The 19,439-nt window shown below is 38.2% G+C and overlaps 1 protein-coding gene across 5 annotated transcripts in view; it reads right to left on the bottom strand.

Moving 5' to 3' along the window:
• The window catches only part of CTBP1 (C-terminal binding protein 1), a 235,501-nt gene that overhangs the window by 168,754 nt on the left and 47,308 nt on the right, over positions 1-19,439 (bottom strand). For 3 of the 5 annotated variants that reach the window (XM_066185326.1, XM_066185324.1, XM_066185325.1), the window contains exon 2: positions 12,288-12,445. In XM_066185326.1, coding sequence (XP_066041423.1) covers positions 12,288-12,345 — 58 coding nt within the window. In that variant the 5' untranslated portion in view covers positions 12,346-12,445. Of the gene's footprint in view, positions 1-12,287; positions 12,446-19,439 lie in introns of those variants that run through there. The other 2 variants (XM_066185330.1, XM_066185332.1) reach the window with 2 other exon arrangements.

The raw sequence follows: 19,439 nt of genomic DNA, 5'->3' as shown, positions 1-19,439 counted from the left end.
CGTGCTTCTATGTATAATTTTAGCTTTCCCTCCCTCCCCCTGCTCTGTCCTTCACAGCCAAGGAATGCTGCATAGAATCACTTCTCCAGAACTTTACAGTTTGCAGTACATTTACCTAAAATATGAGATTCTAGCAGTTCTGCCAAGCTAAACTCCTTTACATCAATTCAATCTTTCAGATAGTAAAGTAGTCCAGCTAAATTAAGTATAAATTTATGGACTTTCTACAAATCATGAAAACTCTGCTTCTACTATTTTATGAAGTCTTTATTTAAAAGACAATTTAAGGTTTATAAAAACACTGGCATCTGTAAACCTGGCAGCCTAAGTGAGGGTCTGTCCCATGCTTCAGCTACATTTGAAAACTTACCAAAAAATAAAAAAAGCCACTTATACTGCAGAAGGAAGCAGGGAGTATTCAGCAGCCTTTTAAATTAACTGCAACTAATAAATCAACCTCCTTTTATGCTGGATGTAATGTAGTTCAATTATAACACCAAATTAAAGGAAGATTTTCCGCAGAAAATATACCTCTATGCTCCTATGGAGAAATGCTGATAAGCCTTTAATTTCTGCACCTCGTGGCAATTCTGGCCTACAGAATTGTTGCAAACAGGCAAAGATTTCCAGGAACCAGAATTCCAGGAACCAGCCCAGCTTTGATAAGACAACAAGCTCTGCCACACTCAGGCATCAAGAGAAAACAAAAAGGAGAACAGATACAAACTGCATCCAGACCAAAGAACTGCACGAGGGCCACAAAAGACAGAATGGACACAAACATGAGGCAAACTAGAGGTCACAGCTACTCCAAGACCAAGGAGTCAGGTGCAGGAATACCCTAACTACCTGTTTAAACATACTTTTTAAATTAAATACCTCATTTTTGGATACAAAATATTTGATTACATTTTCGAGCGATTCGTATTGTGTATGTGTACTCACATACACTCAAAAGGAGTTTTAGAGATGCATGAAATTATTAAAAATAAGCACTCCAAAATTTAATAGTGTTCTCTTGTTTGTGCCAACTGGGCTCAATGAGCACAATTATTAGTACAAATCTTTCCTGTTAAATTGAATATTTATAATTGACTTGTTTAAAATGAGGCTACCTTTTTAAACTTCGAACTCCATCTTCCTATCAGAAAAACCTCTGTCAAATTTTATCAATGCAAAAGGATAAACCTGCCTGTAAGTTAAAGCAAGTTTAAGCTAAGTTACAAGTCTACCTTGTAAATAATTTCTTAAAAGTGCTTTTAAAACTGCATAAAATGCAAGGTTTTTTATCTAGAACAATCCAATAAAATTTATTCAGCAAAATAAATCCATTCAGGTTTCCAATGAAATGATTGTACCAGGAGGTACAAGTCAATCATCCCTCTGGAGCATTTCATGGCTCAGGAAAGATCACAGCGTCTATCCAACAAGCCTTGGCACCACCAGCGGAGTTGACATGAAAACCCCATTGGTATTTCTTTTAAAATGGAGGAACCCACGACTTCAAGGCAGGGCAGGAGCGTTTTCCATGAGTGATCCCTTAGTAAACTGTTAAACAATTTTAAACTATGTGGAAAACTATGATTTTAGGAACATACTTGCAGGTGCTTCCATTCATAAAAGACTAATGCAAATAAAATCAGAGTGAATGGAACAGAGTTGAACATCAAATTAAAGAAATAACATTTAAGGCTAATGAATTTCAGTGGAAATCCACTTGTGTATCACCAAGCGACAAAAAAAAAAAATCACAAAGAATAATTTAAGAAACATCAGAAAACCAGGAATGAAACAAAAATTATTTATTCCCTCATTAGAAAAGAAAAGCAGAAAAACAAAGAAAATGAGACTCAGAATTGCTGGGGAAAAGGCAGCTGAAGACCACATTTGACTGCAAGACCACACACTATCAGATGCACCCGTGCTGTCACCTTGGTACAGCAGTGCCTTTCAGAAGTTGCTTTGAAGTTTCTCTCACCAGCTCTTTCACGATACAGTCATGCTGTTGATTACTGTACTCACAAGGAACCTATAAAATTACCACTGATTTATGGTTTGCACAGATAAAAGGAAGCAACGGACTAAAAAATTCTTCATTGGATGTTTGCAGCTCTGGAATGAACTTCCTTTTACTTCCCTCTATCAACATCTTGGACAGGGGGCAAAACTCATCCAGCCATCTGACATTTTGAGAAATTTCACAGACTGAAACACAAAAATTAAACAGGAAAGGATTTTGTAAACTTTAAGATTATATTAACTAACATTTCAGAATTCTAGTGAAGGATTAGGTACCAAGGAAAGTTCAAACCAAGTTAGCATCCCTTTCAAAAACATCACAATTTCATTTTATTTAGATACAGCTAATAGATAAGGGAAGAAGGAAGAAAACATGGTCTGGAGGTACATTACACTGCTTTCAGAAACATTTTTTTTAGGGCAAGTTTCTTATGAGACGAGAGAGGAGGCATCAAGGACATGAATAGCCCAGTGATGGGGGCACTCACCTCAGAGAAGAAGCAGTCCATAGTTTTAAATCTCCTTCCAAAGCTTACATACACAGAAGTACTGGAAGCAGAGAAGCTTGAATTTCCTGAGTCATTACTGAGCTTAGTTACCCCTTTTTTTCCCCTGACACAATGAGTTGAGCTTGCATTACCCAGCACATAGACAGCAGTAAACAACACAGAAAGGGTAACAAACTTCAAAAAACTAATCAGCTTTGGATTGATGGTAACTTGGAACAGAAAGTTTCCCTGTTCCTGGGAAGACACCTTTACCTATCAAGGAGCCACTGTTAAGAGCATTGCTTTGAAAATTAACTTTAAGACTCCTTGGTCTAAGGAGCGAATGTGATTTGGGTCTGGTGATAGACATCACTTCCTTGGCCAAGGAGTAATGAGATGGCATTTCTTATTTCTGTCTGCAATATCTAAGCACCTTTCAGACAGATTTGCAAAGGAAGCCAGGCTCACCTAATTGTGTCTGTCCATCTACCCATGGGCCCTCTGTAATTAAGTCTTTACCTCACCCAGCAAATTTCAGCCAAAAGCTGCCAGTAGTCTCAAGGAGAATTAAGAAAAATGGCACCAGATGAGAAGGCAGACACAAATTAGAGGCTGTGCCCTGTGAAAGGCTCCAGTAGGACATCAGCAGTCATCCCTTCCACGACACCTGCCAGTCTCCAGACATAGCCTCGTCAGCACACAGGCATCTGTGAGAGGAGCTGGGACATGCACTGCACTCGAATTTCTGGAGTGAAGCACCTCTGTGCCTCCATCTCTCTGCAAAACAGGCTCCAGCTGACTCGTGCTGCCCGGGATCACAGGAGGCTTTTGGTCGCTCTGCGTCTGCCTCCAGAAGAGCTCACTCAGTTTGAGGATCCTGCCTTGTCATACACACAAAATGCACATGAAACTGCTCAAATATGCAAGAGGAAAGAAAATTAAGAAGGTCAGGACTTCGAGCAACCTGGTCTTGAAGTGGAAGGCGTCCCCGCCCATGGCAGAGGGGTTGGAATGAAATGATCATTAAGGTCCGTTCCAAGCCATTCTGGGATTCTCTGATCTTGAAAGTGTGGAGCATACTTGAATTTCATCCATGAAGTACAAAGGGATTTCAAGGTGCAAGAAATTTCAAGGTGCTGATGATTTTAGATGGGTTTTGAAGTACTGAGAAACCTGCCTTCCCCGTAACTCATAACTTTGGGTGTCTACATCCTTTTGCAGATCTGGACTGAAGCGTGTTGCTAGGCTGCCAACAACTGCCAGGCAACAAATCACAGCACACAGATTGAAGCCACACTTACAATGCAATATAATGAGCATGTTTTATTGTTAAGAAATCAATAATCTGCATTGCCATAATAAAATGTAAAATGTGATTATGTTTTTCCCAGGGGGTAGAAAAAATAAGAATAAAAAAACCTGTAAATCATTCTTATTGCCTTTCCAAAGTAAAACTTATACATTCATTCTTCAATCTGTTATAAAATCAAATTAATTTCCACTATTAATGAACAAAACCTCTCTCGTTGCACAACATGTAATTAAGAGTGATACTACTTCTTTCTGAGCTCCTTCTATTCATTGCCCTATCAAATTATTAAAACAAAGCAGTTACTATGGTAACTAATTCATTCTCTGCATTATTATATTGTTTCTAAACATCAGTGTCGACTCCTTCTGACTTACATGCCCTAAATTCCAGTTTGAAATTCAAAACTTCTATCTTGTTTGTCAGAAAAGCCCTTTACAATCTATGCATTCATGCAGATAAGGATAGCTAGAGCGCAGCTGCTTTTGTTTATTGCAAGAAAATGCAACTGTTGCTAAATTATTTGAGTGATAAATCGATGATGCCTGCATGGAAGTGCAGGGCAGCACTTGGGGAACAACCACGGGGGTCTGTGGAGCACTGCAGAAAGGGGCAAACATGACCATCTGCAGGTTAGCAAAACTAACAACCACCACCAAAAAGGACGGGCAGATGTTGTGGAAATTAAGTAACACCTGCCTAAGTGGTATTTGATACCCAGGAAAAAAACCACATGCCTGTGACTGATGCAATCTTCAAGACAGAAAGGAACAGCAGGGAACAAGGAATAGCGATAAAATTGTCTGGGAAAAAGTTTTCTTAGCACTTAATAAAACTATTTCTTCAAATGTGCACTCCTTGACAAAAAGAGGCATTTATCGTGTATTTAATTAAAACTTATAATTATTCTTGATTACCTATTAGCAGGAGTCATAGTCTAATTGTATTTGAGTGTCATTATCTAGCACACAAGGAAACTTCCTGAAAAATACAGGTAGGATCAAAAGAATAAAGTGTCTTTACTCTTCATCTTTTGCTCTCCTACTGCCATTGCCTGTAATTTTTGTTCTGTTTTTTTGCTGTGGCTCCAGTTAATTGGCAGAATGAAAGGTTTGAAAATTCAGTGCATGGGAGGATACTTTGAAAAATAAGCATCGGGGGAAAGAGAAACATGAATAATTTTTAACAGCTAATTTCTGGCTTTAAAAAAATCCCAAATACATCTGCTCAAAGTCACAAGCAATTTAAATGTAGTTCTCATAGGAAAGGGTGGAAGAAGGAACCTTTTTATTTAGGTACCTGAGCAGGGCCACAAACCACTGCAGAGTTCTGGATCTCCAGTGGTACCAAAGGGTGTGTTTTCACCTGCAACAAGTGCCAGGTATTTTCACAATTAGCAAAGCCTTGTGTTTTAAAGGGATTCCAAGAGTATTAAAACAGCCTGCTGCTATTTATATCCCAGAATATCTCCAACTCTTTTCTGTCACAGAAAAAGAAGATGCAGAGGCAGCTTTTGTTTTTCTAACCTGCTACCTGACTTCAGGAGAGATACATGATAAAATGCAGGTTTCTTAACTGCAAATGACCTGTCCATCAGACCACAATGACTTCTCCAATGAGGAGGGACATATTCTCTCCCTGGCAAAGCCTCCATGCAATTCCTCCTGTTTAAGGAGAGGCACCCTTCAAGTTCAGTATTGACCTCGTGGAACGAGGACACAAGAATGGAGCAGCAGAAGCCTCCAGCACTAAAAGACTGTCTCCACTTTTATTTTCTTGTTTCCACTTGCATAATCATGCTCCCATCCTGACTGCACTAAGGGAGGAAACAAAATAAAATCCTTTTTTGCATCTCAGTCTGCACTTCCCCGAGGATGGGAACTGCCTCTGTGAAAGCTGAACATGACTGCTTTAATTAGATGACTACGTAAATTTTTCAGTGTGTTTACCTAGACACTTAATCTTTGTACAGTTCAGTTTTCCAGAGCACAGTGTAAAGCAACATCAGAGCATCTTCCCTGACCCCAGGCAAGTACACATTACCATCAAGTACTTAAGACTTCTAAAGCTTTTAAAAATTTTACCAGGCACTCCTCTGCACTGTATAAAAGCTAAATATCTAGTCTGAAAATATTTTTATTAATAGAAGAATAGGAGGGATAAATTCCCTGGAGATCATTCAGGAATTAGAGGATGAGGTGTGGTTATGTACGGGATTCTGACTCAAATATCTGATCCTACAAATACAATTAATACAACCATGTAAAATCAGTGTCATGCTATATTACTTTCTGTATTTAATACTGTCTTTGACACTGACATTAAGGGAAACTATTTTGACTTTACCACAGTGTCAATATGCAACTTTCTGGATAGATCACAGATGAACATAGCTGTTGTAACCAAGCAGTGCATTTTATTTCAATATAGCAATCAAAATGTGACAACACAGATAAAATGCATGATGCTAGACACCACAAAATTGCTGTCTTTCCTTACAACATTCAAAACTTAAATGAGTGACATGAACATTTCAGCAAAACTTAAAAATCTCAGATTCTTTTCTCCATGGATTTTTTTCCCTTCCAGTTTTCTTACTGAAGTAATGCTTTTCATTAGTAGCTACTATTTAGTATCATTTAGAGCAAAATGGGTTTCTAAGCCAATTCTCTTTTCATACAACCTGCATTGTTACTGTAATACCTCTGCAACATTGCAGTACTTAAGTGGATGCAAATCCAAAGCCTGGCTAGATGAAGACTCAGATGCAGGTTATTGCAGGAAGCCAAAAGAAAGCTAAAAACCACTTTGCACTGCAAATACTGATATTAAGGAAAAAGCCAAAAACCAAACACAAGCCTGTGCATAAGCATTTCAACTATAATTCTAAGGAGATAAAGGATGTTTTTGCAGTAGGGTAAACATAACCCAAATATACAGATAATTTTCCTTTGGAAAGAGGCAAACAATCTTGTTGGGTTGAGATTCCTGGCAGCACCATTTATTATTTTATTATTTACAAGTCAACTTATCTAAGTTCTTAGAATACCCTCACCATTCTTTGAAGGCAACTTTTACCTCATTATCTGTATTACCACATGTTCAAAAATACTTTCAAAGTTTTTACAAGCAAAACACAGAAAAACAGTGTTGAATTAGTGTTAAAACATTCTTGTATGCAATACATGAAAGTGTGCATGTTTATGTCAAAACAACTTGTATCTGGATGTAAACTGGTTTACTTATAGAACATTCTTCTAGAGGTTATTCATAGAAAACTCTGCTTGCTTAAACACTTTCATTTGCTACACTTGAAAGGCTTCGTGGCTGCTCCTGCAGAAAGATTTTGGTAGCTTTTACTATCTGATTCCTAATTTAATTTACACTGGATTGCTATGGAGAAAAGGAATTTATTCCAGTTCAAATCCTTATGTATTTGCCAAAGGCACTTAAGGTCAGAAAATCACATTTTTGCAAAGGTTAATTGGTACTTTATAAAGGAGCTACTTCGACTTTGGAAACAAATGATAAAATATTAGGAATCTTTTAGCTCCCTCTGCTGCCCTAATCCTTCACTAAGCCGCCCTCTGAAGTCAAAGACACCAAGCAACGAGGCAGCCCATTAATCCCTTTTTAAGAAACATTTGGCATATTAAGTATGCCCAGTACTAAGATCAGTACGTAGGAAGAAAACTATATAAAGTACTATTTGATTTACTATTGCCTGTGCATTTTATTATTGCCTTTCTTTCCCCAGTATCTGTTGCAAGCGAGACAATGAAGAACGTGTTCAAATTTGGATGCCAGTAAAACTCTTATTCTCCAAAGAACTTGACATCTGCAATTCCCACTTACATAAGAAAGAGCTAAGGGCACTCACTGCCTGGAAACATTTATTCCTCCGTCCTCTTATTTACAGATCAACTCACACGGTACAGACCAACTTCAGTAAAAAAATCCTTTTAGAAATTCAGGGAAAGCCCAGACATTGCCAAAGTAGGCCATCTTCTTATTAATATGCAGAAAACTTAACTGCCTCATTCACAACTGCAAGGGGTCGAACCACAGTTTGCACAAACTAGATAGGATCCATCAATGGTCATGAAAAAACACTTGGCATTTGTCAATCCAGTACTTCCCACTTGTTAAGAAGCCAAGCTATTACACCCACAAGAAAAAGAAATCAGGAAAGTGAATGCATTTTTCTTTTAATTAAGTCACTCTTTATTACAAGATTTCTCTATCAATTTGGGAAGACAACCAAATTCAATTCATATCTGTTTTTTTCCCTGTGCATTCCTCCTGGAACTGTGAACACACTCCACATCAACTATGAACTGAAGATTCATCTTATTAAATCTCGAGCAGAAAAAAGAAGCTCTAAAAACACAGATGTTTCCTTATAGGGAAAGAAAGCCCAGGCAATATCCTTGAATAGAAACTATTAATTTATCATGCACTTTTACTGTCCTTCAAAGTGCATCACACTTGGGTATTTGCCAGTAATCAAACCTTCCCAAAGAAAGGCTGCCCTTCATAAAAGCAAAGATGACAGATTTTATCTGAAATTTCAGAAATTCATCCCATTAATATGCACTTTCTTCTCCAATTTATGATCCCAGCCAACTCTTCATTTCTTAGGTAATAAAGCATCACTGTTAAAATATCTAAAATACATTCCAAGTTTCTTCTGGGCACTTTTTAAAAAGATGAAGCAACATGCATATAAAGAATAACATCAATACTAGTGCTGCACAAAAAGGAAAATAAAAATGATTGTTTGAGCATTCTGAGTGCTAAGATGCTTTTTGCTTCATCAAAACCAGAAGGAAAAAAAACTCCCAACAACAACAAAAACATCTGTCTGGGGACAGACAGGGTCTTCACAGACTTGGACTTGGCACATGTTGCAGGCTTTGCTGTATAAATATCACATGAGGTGCTCTGGGAAGAAATTCCTGGTTTCAAGCAATTACCTAATCAGGAAAGTCACTCTCAATTTTCCAGTTCCATTTCCAGCATTGTGCTGTGCTTTAATCCCTAATACCTGTGCAAACAAGCAAGAAGAAATGAGAGAAGTCCCTTTCTTCCTCCACCAGTGTTCCCTAAAGCTTGGAAACCCACCAAAAGCAGAGTATAATAAATATATATAGTGCTCAGGCAGCCAAAGTAATGTATTTAAAAATAATTCACAGTGTCCACCAAGCCTGTTCACAGACAATTCAGACAATTCCCCTGCGTGCAGCCACCTTCCTTTCCTTCCTGCTTCATCTATTAGCATCCAGCAAATGCAACAGAGGTCAGACATCCCAAGGTAACTGCCAAGCAATGGTCAGTAAAACATACATGCATTTAATTAAGGATTTCTATAATATAAGCAAATAAACAGAATTGTTTACAGTTTGTCACAATATAAAGCACAATAATACCTTAATTAGAGATAACAACTTTTCAAAATGCCAAAAACATTTTGAATTTTTCAAATTACCCACAAAATGAACACATTTTATTTTTGCACTGTGACACTTCCAACTGTTCTGCCAAATGTATACTACTGTAATTATGCTTTGCAATCACCAGCATCACCGGAGAGGGGGACAAAGAACAATATAATCAGTAACTAATTAATCTTTCACATGTCTTGATACCATTTATCTCCAAGGGAAGAATCCTAAATGTTATTTTACAAATTGTGAAGTGAGTTTAATATTAGCATCTCAGAGTGCCTTGAATCATGTCCTTATGCCTAAGCATAATTCACAGTTACTGGTGGAAGTTAGAAAACAGAATTTAATACCTGGCTTTTTTAAGGGACAATCTTCAATTGCAGAACACTGAAAAATGCACAAAAAATATAATTGCAAACAGCTTTGGGATTAAAAGCAAATACTGAATATCACATTTAAGAAATCATCAAAGGGAATCCTAGGTACCTCAGAGACAAAAATCACTCAGCCACATTAAGCTACATTATGTTCAAGAATTCACGAAAAATACGTAGTTAGTGTAGTCAGCAAGTTATTGCAGCCTATTTTTAAGTGAACTTGCAATTGAAGTGCACCTTTAAAATATTCTCTTCTAAGGGAAAGTTCAAGAGAAGAAAGCAATGCACAAACTGATCAACAGAAAAGCTGACTAAGAAGATAAACCACCTCTAATAGCTCTACAGCTCGTTACATTCCCTGAGCTTTGTAAAACATATTTCTAAAATATCAAATATGTAGGTTGTGCTATGAAAAGCACATATATCAGAGAACGATTCGGCATGATTAATTTTTAAACCTGAACAGGACCATATGTAGGAAAAAAGCCATTATAAAACAAACCAACCACCCTAGTTTTTATCCCTTTTTACACTATTTGAAATCATCGGACAGGGAAATGTGTTCACAAGCCTCAAAGACCATTTAAACATATAGACACACAAGAGCAGAACACAGTTCCAACACTTGGGAGCCACACTGGGTTCCCACAGCTATAAAATTTCAAGCATGTTTCCATATTTGTTGTTTTACCCCCTCTCCTCCCGATCATCTTCTGCCGGGCCTTCCCACTGTATTTTCCCAACCTGGCTATCTGGTAAATGGGATTAAGGAATCAGAAGGTGGCTGAAAAACCCCTTTTTTCCTACATTACTTATCAAAATTAACTTCCTCCACTGCATGGCCACACAGAATTTACCATAGGATGGATGCAGTGAATTGTGCAGGGAAAAACAAGCCAGACAAAAGGCGCTGATTAAACAGCATCACTGGATGTGAGCACAAAGCCTGGGGGAAGCCACTGCTATTTCAGTCACAGCGGCTGCTGCTCTGTCACCTCTGTCCCTGGCAATGTTCCTTCCCACGTCATCACAGACTTCCTGCCTCTTAGGTTGTTCTGTTGCTCAATATAAAAAGTCCATAAGGAGGCTGAGATTGCACCGAGCTGCTCTAACTGGTGGCTGCCATCAAAAGGGACAGGTCTGTCATTCTTCTTCACAACTTGCTGATGCAGCTGACTAACACAGGCCAAAGGGAAAAAAAAGTTAATATTCTCCATATTTTATTGAAGAGTTGGATACAGAAACTCTAGGATGGGGAACTGAGGCTGGAAGCAGAGAAGAGGAGCATGCACACTCCCAGACCAGTTCTAGCTGATCCAGCTGCAGGGATGCACAGAAAGTGGGGCAGCCTTCCCAATTTCATCGTCCTCTGCAGCCAGTTCTCCATTTCTCTGAGCAGTGATCAGGCTCCAGTGAGCAGGTTCAACTGACCACTTGGCCAAGCAGTCTAGGTGGGACACAGTAACAGTTTGGACCGGGCAACCATGGGTGGGATTGGCCAGTTTTAGAAGACTGATGGGGAGATTAATCACCCAAACCAAATGTGGAGCTGCACCCTTTGACACTTTGATGAAATGCCCCTTTCTCTGGCTACGTTAGGCTAAACAGTCCCAGCAACCCCACTGAGATTTTCCAACTGCCCCTTCCATGCAACTGCTCTGTCAACTGAACAGTGACCTGGACTGAGGAATTTAGTTAAATGGAAAATATGACAACAAAAGGTTTTAGTACAAGTCAACTTCTCAGTGTAGCTCATGGTAGAGTCACACCCATATTGGCAGAAATAAAGCGGTAATAAATCACTGCCAGGGACTCCTCACACAACACAGCTGCTGGCAAAGGGACTCAAGACCAACATGTGGAGGAGGCAAAGGTTTCACCTCCAGTTCACATCATTAGACATGATGCAGGGACCACGTGCCTACCAGTCTGTACACTGTCTCCCATCATGTCAAAAAGAAATTAACTATTCCCTTGCCTTTTAGTGAGAACCTAACATTTTAATATAAAAATTCATTAAGTCCAGACCATTCATGTTTATTCTTAAAAAGAGTACAACTTATTCCTTGACCAGCTTTCATACCAGCTCTAAAAGCCCTTTTGGAGAGAATAGCAGCAATAGGCAATTCGTCTTTTGTGACCTAAGGTAAAACGACAGACCCAAATGATTACAACTCCTTTTGCTAGAATTCACACTATTTTTATTAATACTCATTTAACGTTTGGGGGTCTCCTGCAATTTTTGTTTCGTTTTCATCTGACTTTTTGCTTCCTTTCAAGGATAAGATACAAGCTGCTAAATCAATCTACACAAAGCAAGCCTCTAGAGAAAGACTGCTGAGAGCACTATGTGGTCATCTTGCCATTTTGCAATTGTTGTTTTATATAAACCCACAATCTTTTACAGTGTTTGGGTGGAATGTTGTAAAATGCTAAGATAAAAGCCAACTCAACTGTAGAAGAGGTCACAGGCTAGTTTCTTTCATTTGTCTAGATCTGCTTCAACCCAAAAACTAGCATTTGCACACATTCAATATTATCTCAACAGGAATTACAACTCAGTTAAAAATATACGGAATGACCAAAAGAAAAATATCAGAATTCCACAAAACTAACACAGTCAACATTAGAAATTGAAATGTCCAACCTTCAAATATGCGATCCAGACGTTGCCGCTTCACTTTGTGTTTGTCCATTAGAGACATAAAAGTGGAAGCTCAAAGAACGTCCCCACACAGCTTGGTAATGCTCTTGTCCCCCAGCCACCAGGCAGAAATGCTCAGTCTTTTAGAAGCTTATTTCCACCTGTGAACAGAAAGATAAACTTTAGAATACATCATTTTTTGCACCTTTGTCCAGATGATCCGGAGATTATCTGTATGCCATGTAAAGAATTTTAAAAACCCCACAAAGTTTTTAAAGCTTATTAGGTAAACTGGTATTTATTTCACAGCAAACTATCTTCTAAGCACAGAGATACCAAGCACACAGCACAACTCAGACCAACCAGTATGGAAATGTTGCTGCTGAACAATATGGAAATGAGCTGCTGTTCTCTGCCTTTTCACTGTCAAATACTTTTCTGCCCTTCCACTGAACAAACCATGAACTAATTCAGGCACCTGGGGCAGGCACAGATCCATATTCCTATAAATTGACAGAAACGTGTTCACCTGAGATGAAATTGGAAAGCCACAATTTTGCATCACAAAGCTCACAGTGAGAGAAAATACTCCTTTCACTCTTAACTTTCAGTCTCTTGATGATAACATAATCCAGAGTTTCAGCTTGGAAGTCGAAGGAAACCAAGTCAAGGGGCACAGACACAGGGAAACGCATCCCGGTGACAACAGAGAATGCCAACATCTCTATCAACCAAATGGCATTTGGAGCAGGTTTATGCATGACTAGGCAAAGCTCTTTGGCAGCAGATACAGCCAGGCACTTTTCAGATACCGTGGAGCTGGGCAAGGCAGCATAAGGGCATTGCAACAAGCAGGCTGCATTTTAAGCCAAACCACTGAGAAGCGGGAAGGGGGGATGGGGAGAGAGGAGGAAAAATCCCTCAATGAGAACCTAATCATGGCAGTAGAATGTAAAATGCACATGAGCAAGTGGACATGGTAAAACTATGGACACAGATGGTCTAAAAAGCAGAGCATTACTTCTATTCACCTTTCAATACCTAAGTAGACTTTTTGAGAAACAAACACAGAGCACACTGTAGCACAAGCACTGTGCACACTAAAATGAGCCAAATAATCCACCTCCCTGTTTCTTTTTATTCCTGCCCAGCAACTTTCAACATCAGTGGATAGGATTAAATGGCCTTACAAGTGACTGAATCTAGAAACCTAGAAATCTGCTTGTTTCTTTCCAGAGGCTGAACTGCACTAAAACCAAACAGAGGCACATTTCATTAACATATCATCAAGACTCATGAACTCCGAGTGAAATTATAAAGAAAAATATTTTGAGCATCAAGAACTGTGCATTTGCATTTAAACTAAGTAACTTTACCAGTACTGCCCTGCTCGGTGCATTTGGACTTTCAATAAAGTTACTTCTTGTGTCTATTATTTGTTGTTTGGTTTGGGTTTTTTTTAATTTAAAATGGAGTTAATGTGCAACATTTATCATGCTTTTAAGTCTTCATTCACCTCATCATCCTCTTCACTTCCCCTCCACACCTCTTAATCAAGATTCTTCTGCTGTTTTTCATAGTGTCTGATTTCAGCTGAATATAACATCCCATCATGAAGGGGAGAAGAAAAATTGATGAGGAATGCACAATCCCCCTTTTTTTTTTTTACTTTTTTAAAAAACAAAGACTGTTGCTATTTTAGAAATTCACTTTTACATTTCTCTACACTGGTATTCCTCCAAAATACAATGTTCATCAGTATTGAACGTGGCTGTGTTATAAGACTGCACAAGCATTACATCAAATCTAGAGTGCATTTTATAATCTTAAAAGCCAACTATGTAAGTATAGAACGACATGAACGCCAGCCTTGCCTTAAGCCAACACCCCAAACCTATGCACAGGATCAGCTTTAAACTAGTCTTTGACTTGGCTTATTATTTCTCTTTTATAATCTACTTCCTTCAATTATCACATAGAAAGATCTAAAGCATAAAGACCAAAGCAGAATATAATGAACATTTTAAACACCAGTCTTGGTTTAAATTTGTATAGCTTGTTTAATTTCCCAACTTGTAGAAACATACAGGCCTGCTGGCCTCCTTGAGCTGTTTTGTTTATTCATTCAGCAAAAGATTTTTCCACTGTAGTCACTCTGCATACAAAGCTGGATGACAGCTGTGAAGAACAGACCATCTGTAACTATTGACCTACCACTGAAAGTGTCACCAGATGTTTTCTATCTGCCTACAGTAGCTTCAAAGTGTACCATATAAATCAAGTAATTTTTTGCTTTCAACCATTGTTTTAACATTATTTTATTGATAGCAAATTGTCATAAATTAAAAAAAATTTTGAGCAAAAAATAAATTAACATGTTAACACCATTCTAAGTTGAACCCTCATACAGTTTTTTACACATCGTGTTCCAACAGAAAGAGCAGATGATGATATGGGAAGCGCTTCCCAGCAAAACAAAAGCCTTGTAATTGTGGAAGTGTTAGTTACCGCAATTGCTAAACCACAACATGAATAATTGTATTTGAGAAATTCACTTAAAATACAAGCTGATGATCTAAAACCCTGATCACCAAATACCAAATAGTATTTAAGACCAGACTTCTGTAGTTCAATATTTTAAGTGAGAATACAAGTGATTTAAGAATATATAGTGCTTATCATATATGTCAAGTAGTATTTACAAAGCCATCAATACCATCAATGCACAGAACCCTTTTGTGCAGTACACATTTAAGATCAAAATATACACTGTTGCGAACAATATTAGAGTTTTTCCTTCATTTAAGTAGATGATTCCAGTGTATTTTTAAAGATAATGTGTCTCTGGATATTGTTGGAGCATTTAGCTTTCTTAAGAAAGGAAAAGCTTTACTCTGAGACTTCAAGATAAAAGGAAAAGTGATTCTCCAACATATTTCCAGCAGAGAGAGCAAGTCCTACAGGCTAAAATAGAAACGATAACAAGTAAGTCAACTTTGAATTCAATTTTCAAAACAGATCATACTGGTAATGAATAAAGGATAAACATTAGCTGTGACTGGGAAGATTTGAAGGAAGGCCCATTCAAACCCCATGATTTCTCCAGAGAAAGAAGATGAAAAGGAAGCAAACTAAGAAATTAATTTTTTTAAGAGAGCAAAACAACGGGCTAATTATACACATCCTGTGTATGTGTGGGCTGTGACATATTCCACAAGATCAGGGAAGGATTCCCCTCAAACCCAAAATGTTGCAGCATGCAGCATTGGACCATTTCCTTTGCATCAGTCTAATGGGGGAGTTTGGCATGGACCAGACGGTTTCAACTAGATCTGAACAGAAAAACTGCATCCCCTCAGACTAGTTACCTCACTCTCAAAGACATCCAGAGTATAAAGTCTCCTGAGCACAGACTTTCACCCACAAACTGCAGAAGGTTGATTTCTACCTTTGCCCCACTGTCAGTTGCAGGCAGACATTTGTAGGCCACCCCAAATCACAAGATGAAGCATAAGAAATCCAAACCAAAATTAAATTCACGGAACAGATTGACAGGTCATTAGAGGATAAGGCCAAGAAGATCTGTGTTACCCTTGGGAATCTCAACCTTCACTTAAGTCAGCTATTTTAGCTTACACTCTTTTGTCTGAAACAACAGTGAATTATTCAAATATTTTTTCTTTCTACTAACAACTATCAAAAAGTATAATGTAAGGCTATCACAAGAAACACTTGTGACACAAGTAAGTTTGCTTTCCAAATTCCAGTGCCATCAGTTTTGATGATCAAAAATTAGAGAAATTTCCAAGACAAACCAGACCAACACTTTACTTCTCCTTCCTTCCCATCCAAACTAATAACATCTCTATTTTCCATCACGCCTTCAAGTGGCTGTTCTGCACAGCCCTGGAAGCAATAAGTAAATATAATCAAAGTGCTTTTCCTCATGTTAGAAATACTTTAGTTTTCCTAAATAATTCTACATTTTGTTTTGCAGTAACTGTTAGTTTCAGTTAGTAAACAGATCATTTAGTCCAACCCTCCTGTCATGGGCAGGGACAACTTCCACTAGACCAGGTTGCTCAAACCCCATCCAACATGGTCTTGAACACTTCCAATAAGGAAGTCTCCACACTTCTCTAGGCAATTGTTCCAGTGTCTCATCATCCTCACTATCTTTTTCATAAAAAGTCTTTATATTCAAGTCAACCATACCTCAATGCTATTACTAAGAAATGAAAATGTATCTAAATTTCAAAATATTTCTGTAGTACAAAACAAAGTATCTTGTGTTCGGCAGAAGAGAGGGTCTAATCATATTGATGAAGAGACAAAAGTAAAATGACATAAAAATGCTAAGAGAAGTTTTTATTTGAACATTATCTTAAGATGCATTTACTCAGTAAAGCAGTCAGCTTTCTGAGGCTATGGCAAGAAATGGGCTCTAACTGTGTGAAAAGGAAAAATAAAGTTTATGATATAAGAAAGAAACACTCTACTTTAAAAAGCTCTATAATTTGTAGCTGAACCTTTCTAATGTTAGCAGCAGCAGTATCAGTTCTGTATAAAACAAAAATTTTGGATCAGAGGGCTGGTGTTTCATAATGGAAGTTAGGTAATGCTTACATCTTGAACTTATACAGCTACTACACCTAAACACAGAAGATAACAAAGAGAAATAAATGATTTTTTTTTCTTTCTGTATTCTATTTTATAAAAGTATTATTTAACAGGACTTATCCATTGCTGTTTGAAAACTTTCCAATTAAAGATATGGAGGAACCTCAAACAGCAATAAAATGAGCAAAAGAGGACACAGACTTTTGTTTGGGTATTTCTTCAAAATGCAGCAGGGACTGCTACAACACTGGAACATCCTCTTTGGAAGTTCTGAAGGACAGCTTTTGTTCTTACATCCTTTGCTGAAGATCTAGTGACTTACACTGAAAACTTCTGCAGTATGAAACCATCACCTTACTATCACCGTGCTCAAAAATATTCCTGCAAAGATTTAAGCTACACTTAAAAATAAGTATGGCACATTGAGCAGAACAAAAAGAGATTAATTGCAGGAAGAAAAAGTATATGTCAGCCTTTTTGTGCAAAAATTGAAGTTATTCCATCTTGTCTTATGAAACCTAATACTGAATTAAGGAGGAAATATATAATTATATTTGCCTGTCAGACAATTTATCTTGCCATTAAGGATGGCTAAGCCACTTTGCCTTACCATTAGATGTCAGTACAGTCTAAGAGAAACTGTACAGGGAGATTCAAGATCAATAAATTAATCACAAAAAATGAAGCCATTACGAAATTAGACACCAAAACACATGTTAGCTACTCAGAAAAGGACTAAAACCCCAAACATTCTAATGACATTACCTAAATCTGAGGTGAATCTGTCTCAAAAAGATGGAGGACTGGAAAAAAATGCCTGAACAGCCAGTAAGCATGGTCCAAAGTATGAAATAGCTTGCTGAAAAACTCCCCCAGCCTGAAGACAGTATGACTGAGTAGAATACAACAAAGGCATATAAAATACACTCCATGTCTCTCAACGTCTGGGGAGCACACAGTGAAATAGCAAGCCAGAATATTAAAAACAACAGGAAGCTTTGTCATGGAGTATGTAATTAAATTGTAACATCTGGTGTCACAGGTATCCTGGATGCCAAAACCTTAAGTGGTTCTTACAAGGGATAAGACAAGTTTATGGAAAACACATCACTGGCCACTGATAATAACAGCCACAACACCAACCCAGGTCAGAAATCCATAAGCTGGTAAATGCCAAAGGCAGGGAAAATGTCAGCACATGCTTTGTTCTCACAGTCAGCAATGACTGCACTGTGTTCCACTGACCAAATGTTTGTTTGGTTCAGCATCCAGCATTTGCCAAGAAACGGGGGGCTGCATTAAAAGAGCAAGAGCAGAACAAACAGGATACTTCCTTCAAGCACAAGCCAGTGGCCACTTCTGGAGCCAGAAATGGGAGAGATGGAGCTGCAGCCCCTTCTGACACATGGGCACCCCCCACATTCTTAGGAAATGCAGATAAACCACAAAATGGACTGACCCAGCCATGCAGAAAGTGAGGTTCACAGCTCACAGGGATGCACATAACACATCCTAAGTGCAAAATAAAACTGAAGTAAGTTATTGCTTATTAGTACTGCTAACTAGTTAGTACTAACACACACTCAAAAGGTACTACTGGAATCATCATCTCTCCAATATAAAGCCTAAGAGACATCTAGAAAGTCATCATAATTGAAAAACTGCCAGTGCCATAGACTCCACCCTAGCACATGGAAAGCTCTTCCAGCAGTAGGTGTCCTTTATTCCTGACTGGTTTTCCTTGTCAGTTTGGATTAAACTTCCAGTGGTTGGATTTTTCTTGCAGCTTTGCCTGGCAGACAGAAGAACTCCCTCATGTTCTTTGCACAAGTACCTCTTAAGCATCACCCAGCCATCCCTTGGTCTACTTGCAGAAGAGACCAAGCTCCTTGATACTCTCCTAGGAAGTCATATTTCTGATCCTAAATTGTGCCAAACCTGTGCATCCTTAAATTCAAGAGCAAGTCACTAAAATACTGGTTAGTGAGTGCTAGAACAAGACAAAGCCTTGTAACTGCAGGAGCAGTTACATCAGTATCCAAAGCAGAAGAACCTTTACCACTCTCTGTCACAGTCCTTGAATACATTCAGGGACCGCATCTGAGATTAAAAGACTTTGCATTCACTTCAGCAGTTTTTTCATCACCAATGAAAAGCCAGTTCTTTTCAGGATGGGGTTTTCTGTCCCAGGAATACAGCCAACAGTCTCCCCTTCTGCATTTATGACCCAAAATTTGAATACAATTTCACAGAATCATCCAGGTTGGAAGAGAACTTCAGTATCATCAGCATTTTTTTTCTCTGTTTATCAGTGAAGGTGTTTTTTCCTGTTGATAAAAATGTTCTAAATGAGGCCAAGAACACTCCTTGTCAGCACACCACTAAAACCAAGGCTTATGGGCTTTTAACATATTGTCCACTATTTTTTAATACTGTGAATTCCCTTTTGGACTATTCTTTCTTTTTAATTACTTTAGCACCAAATAAAATGCCTTCCAAAATTTAGTGTAATAATTTGATAATCATAAGCCCTTA

The sequence above is a fragment of the Chamaea fasciata genome, unplaced genomic scaffold (assembly GCF_029207755.1).
Source record: "Chamaea fasciata isolate MVZ Bird 193981 ecotype frontalis unplaced genomic scaffold, bChaFas1.0.hap1 SCAF_6, whole genome shotgun sequence".
NCBI classification, from domain to species: Eukaryota; Metazoa; Chordata; class Aves; order Passeriformes; family Sylviidae; genus Chamaea; species Chamaea fasciata.
The sequence above is the reverse complement of the archived record's forward strand: the minus strand, read 5'-3'. Positions and strand labels throughout refer to the sequence as shown.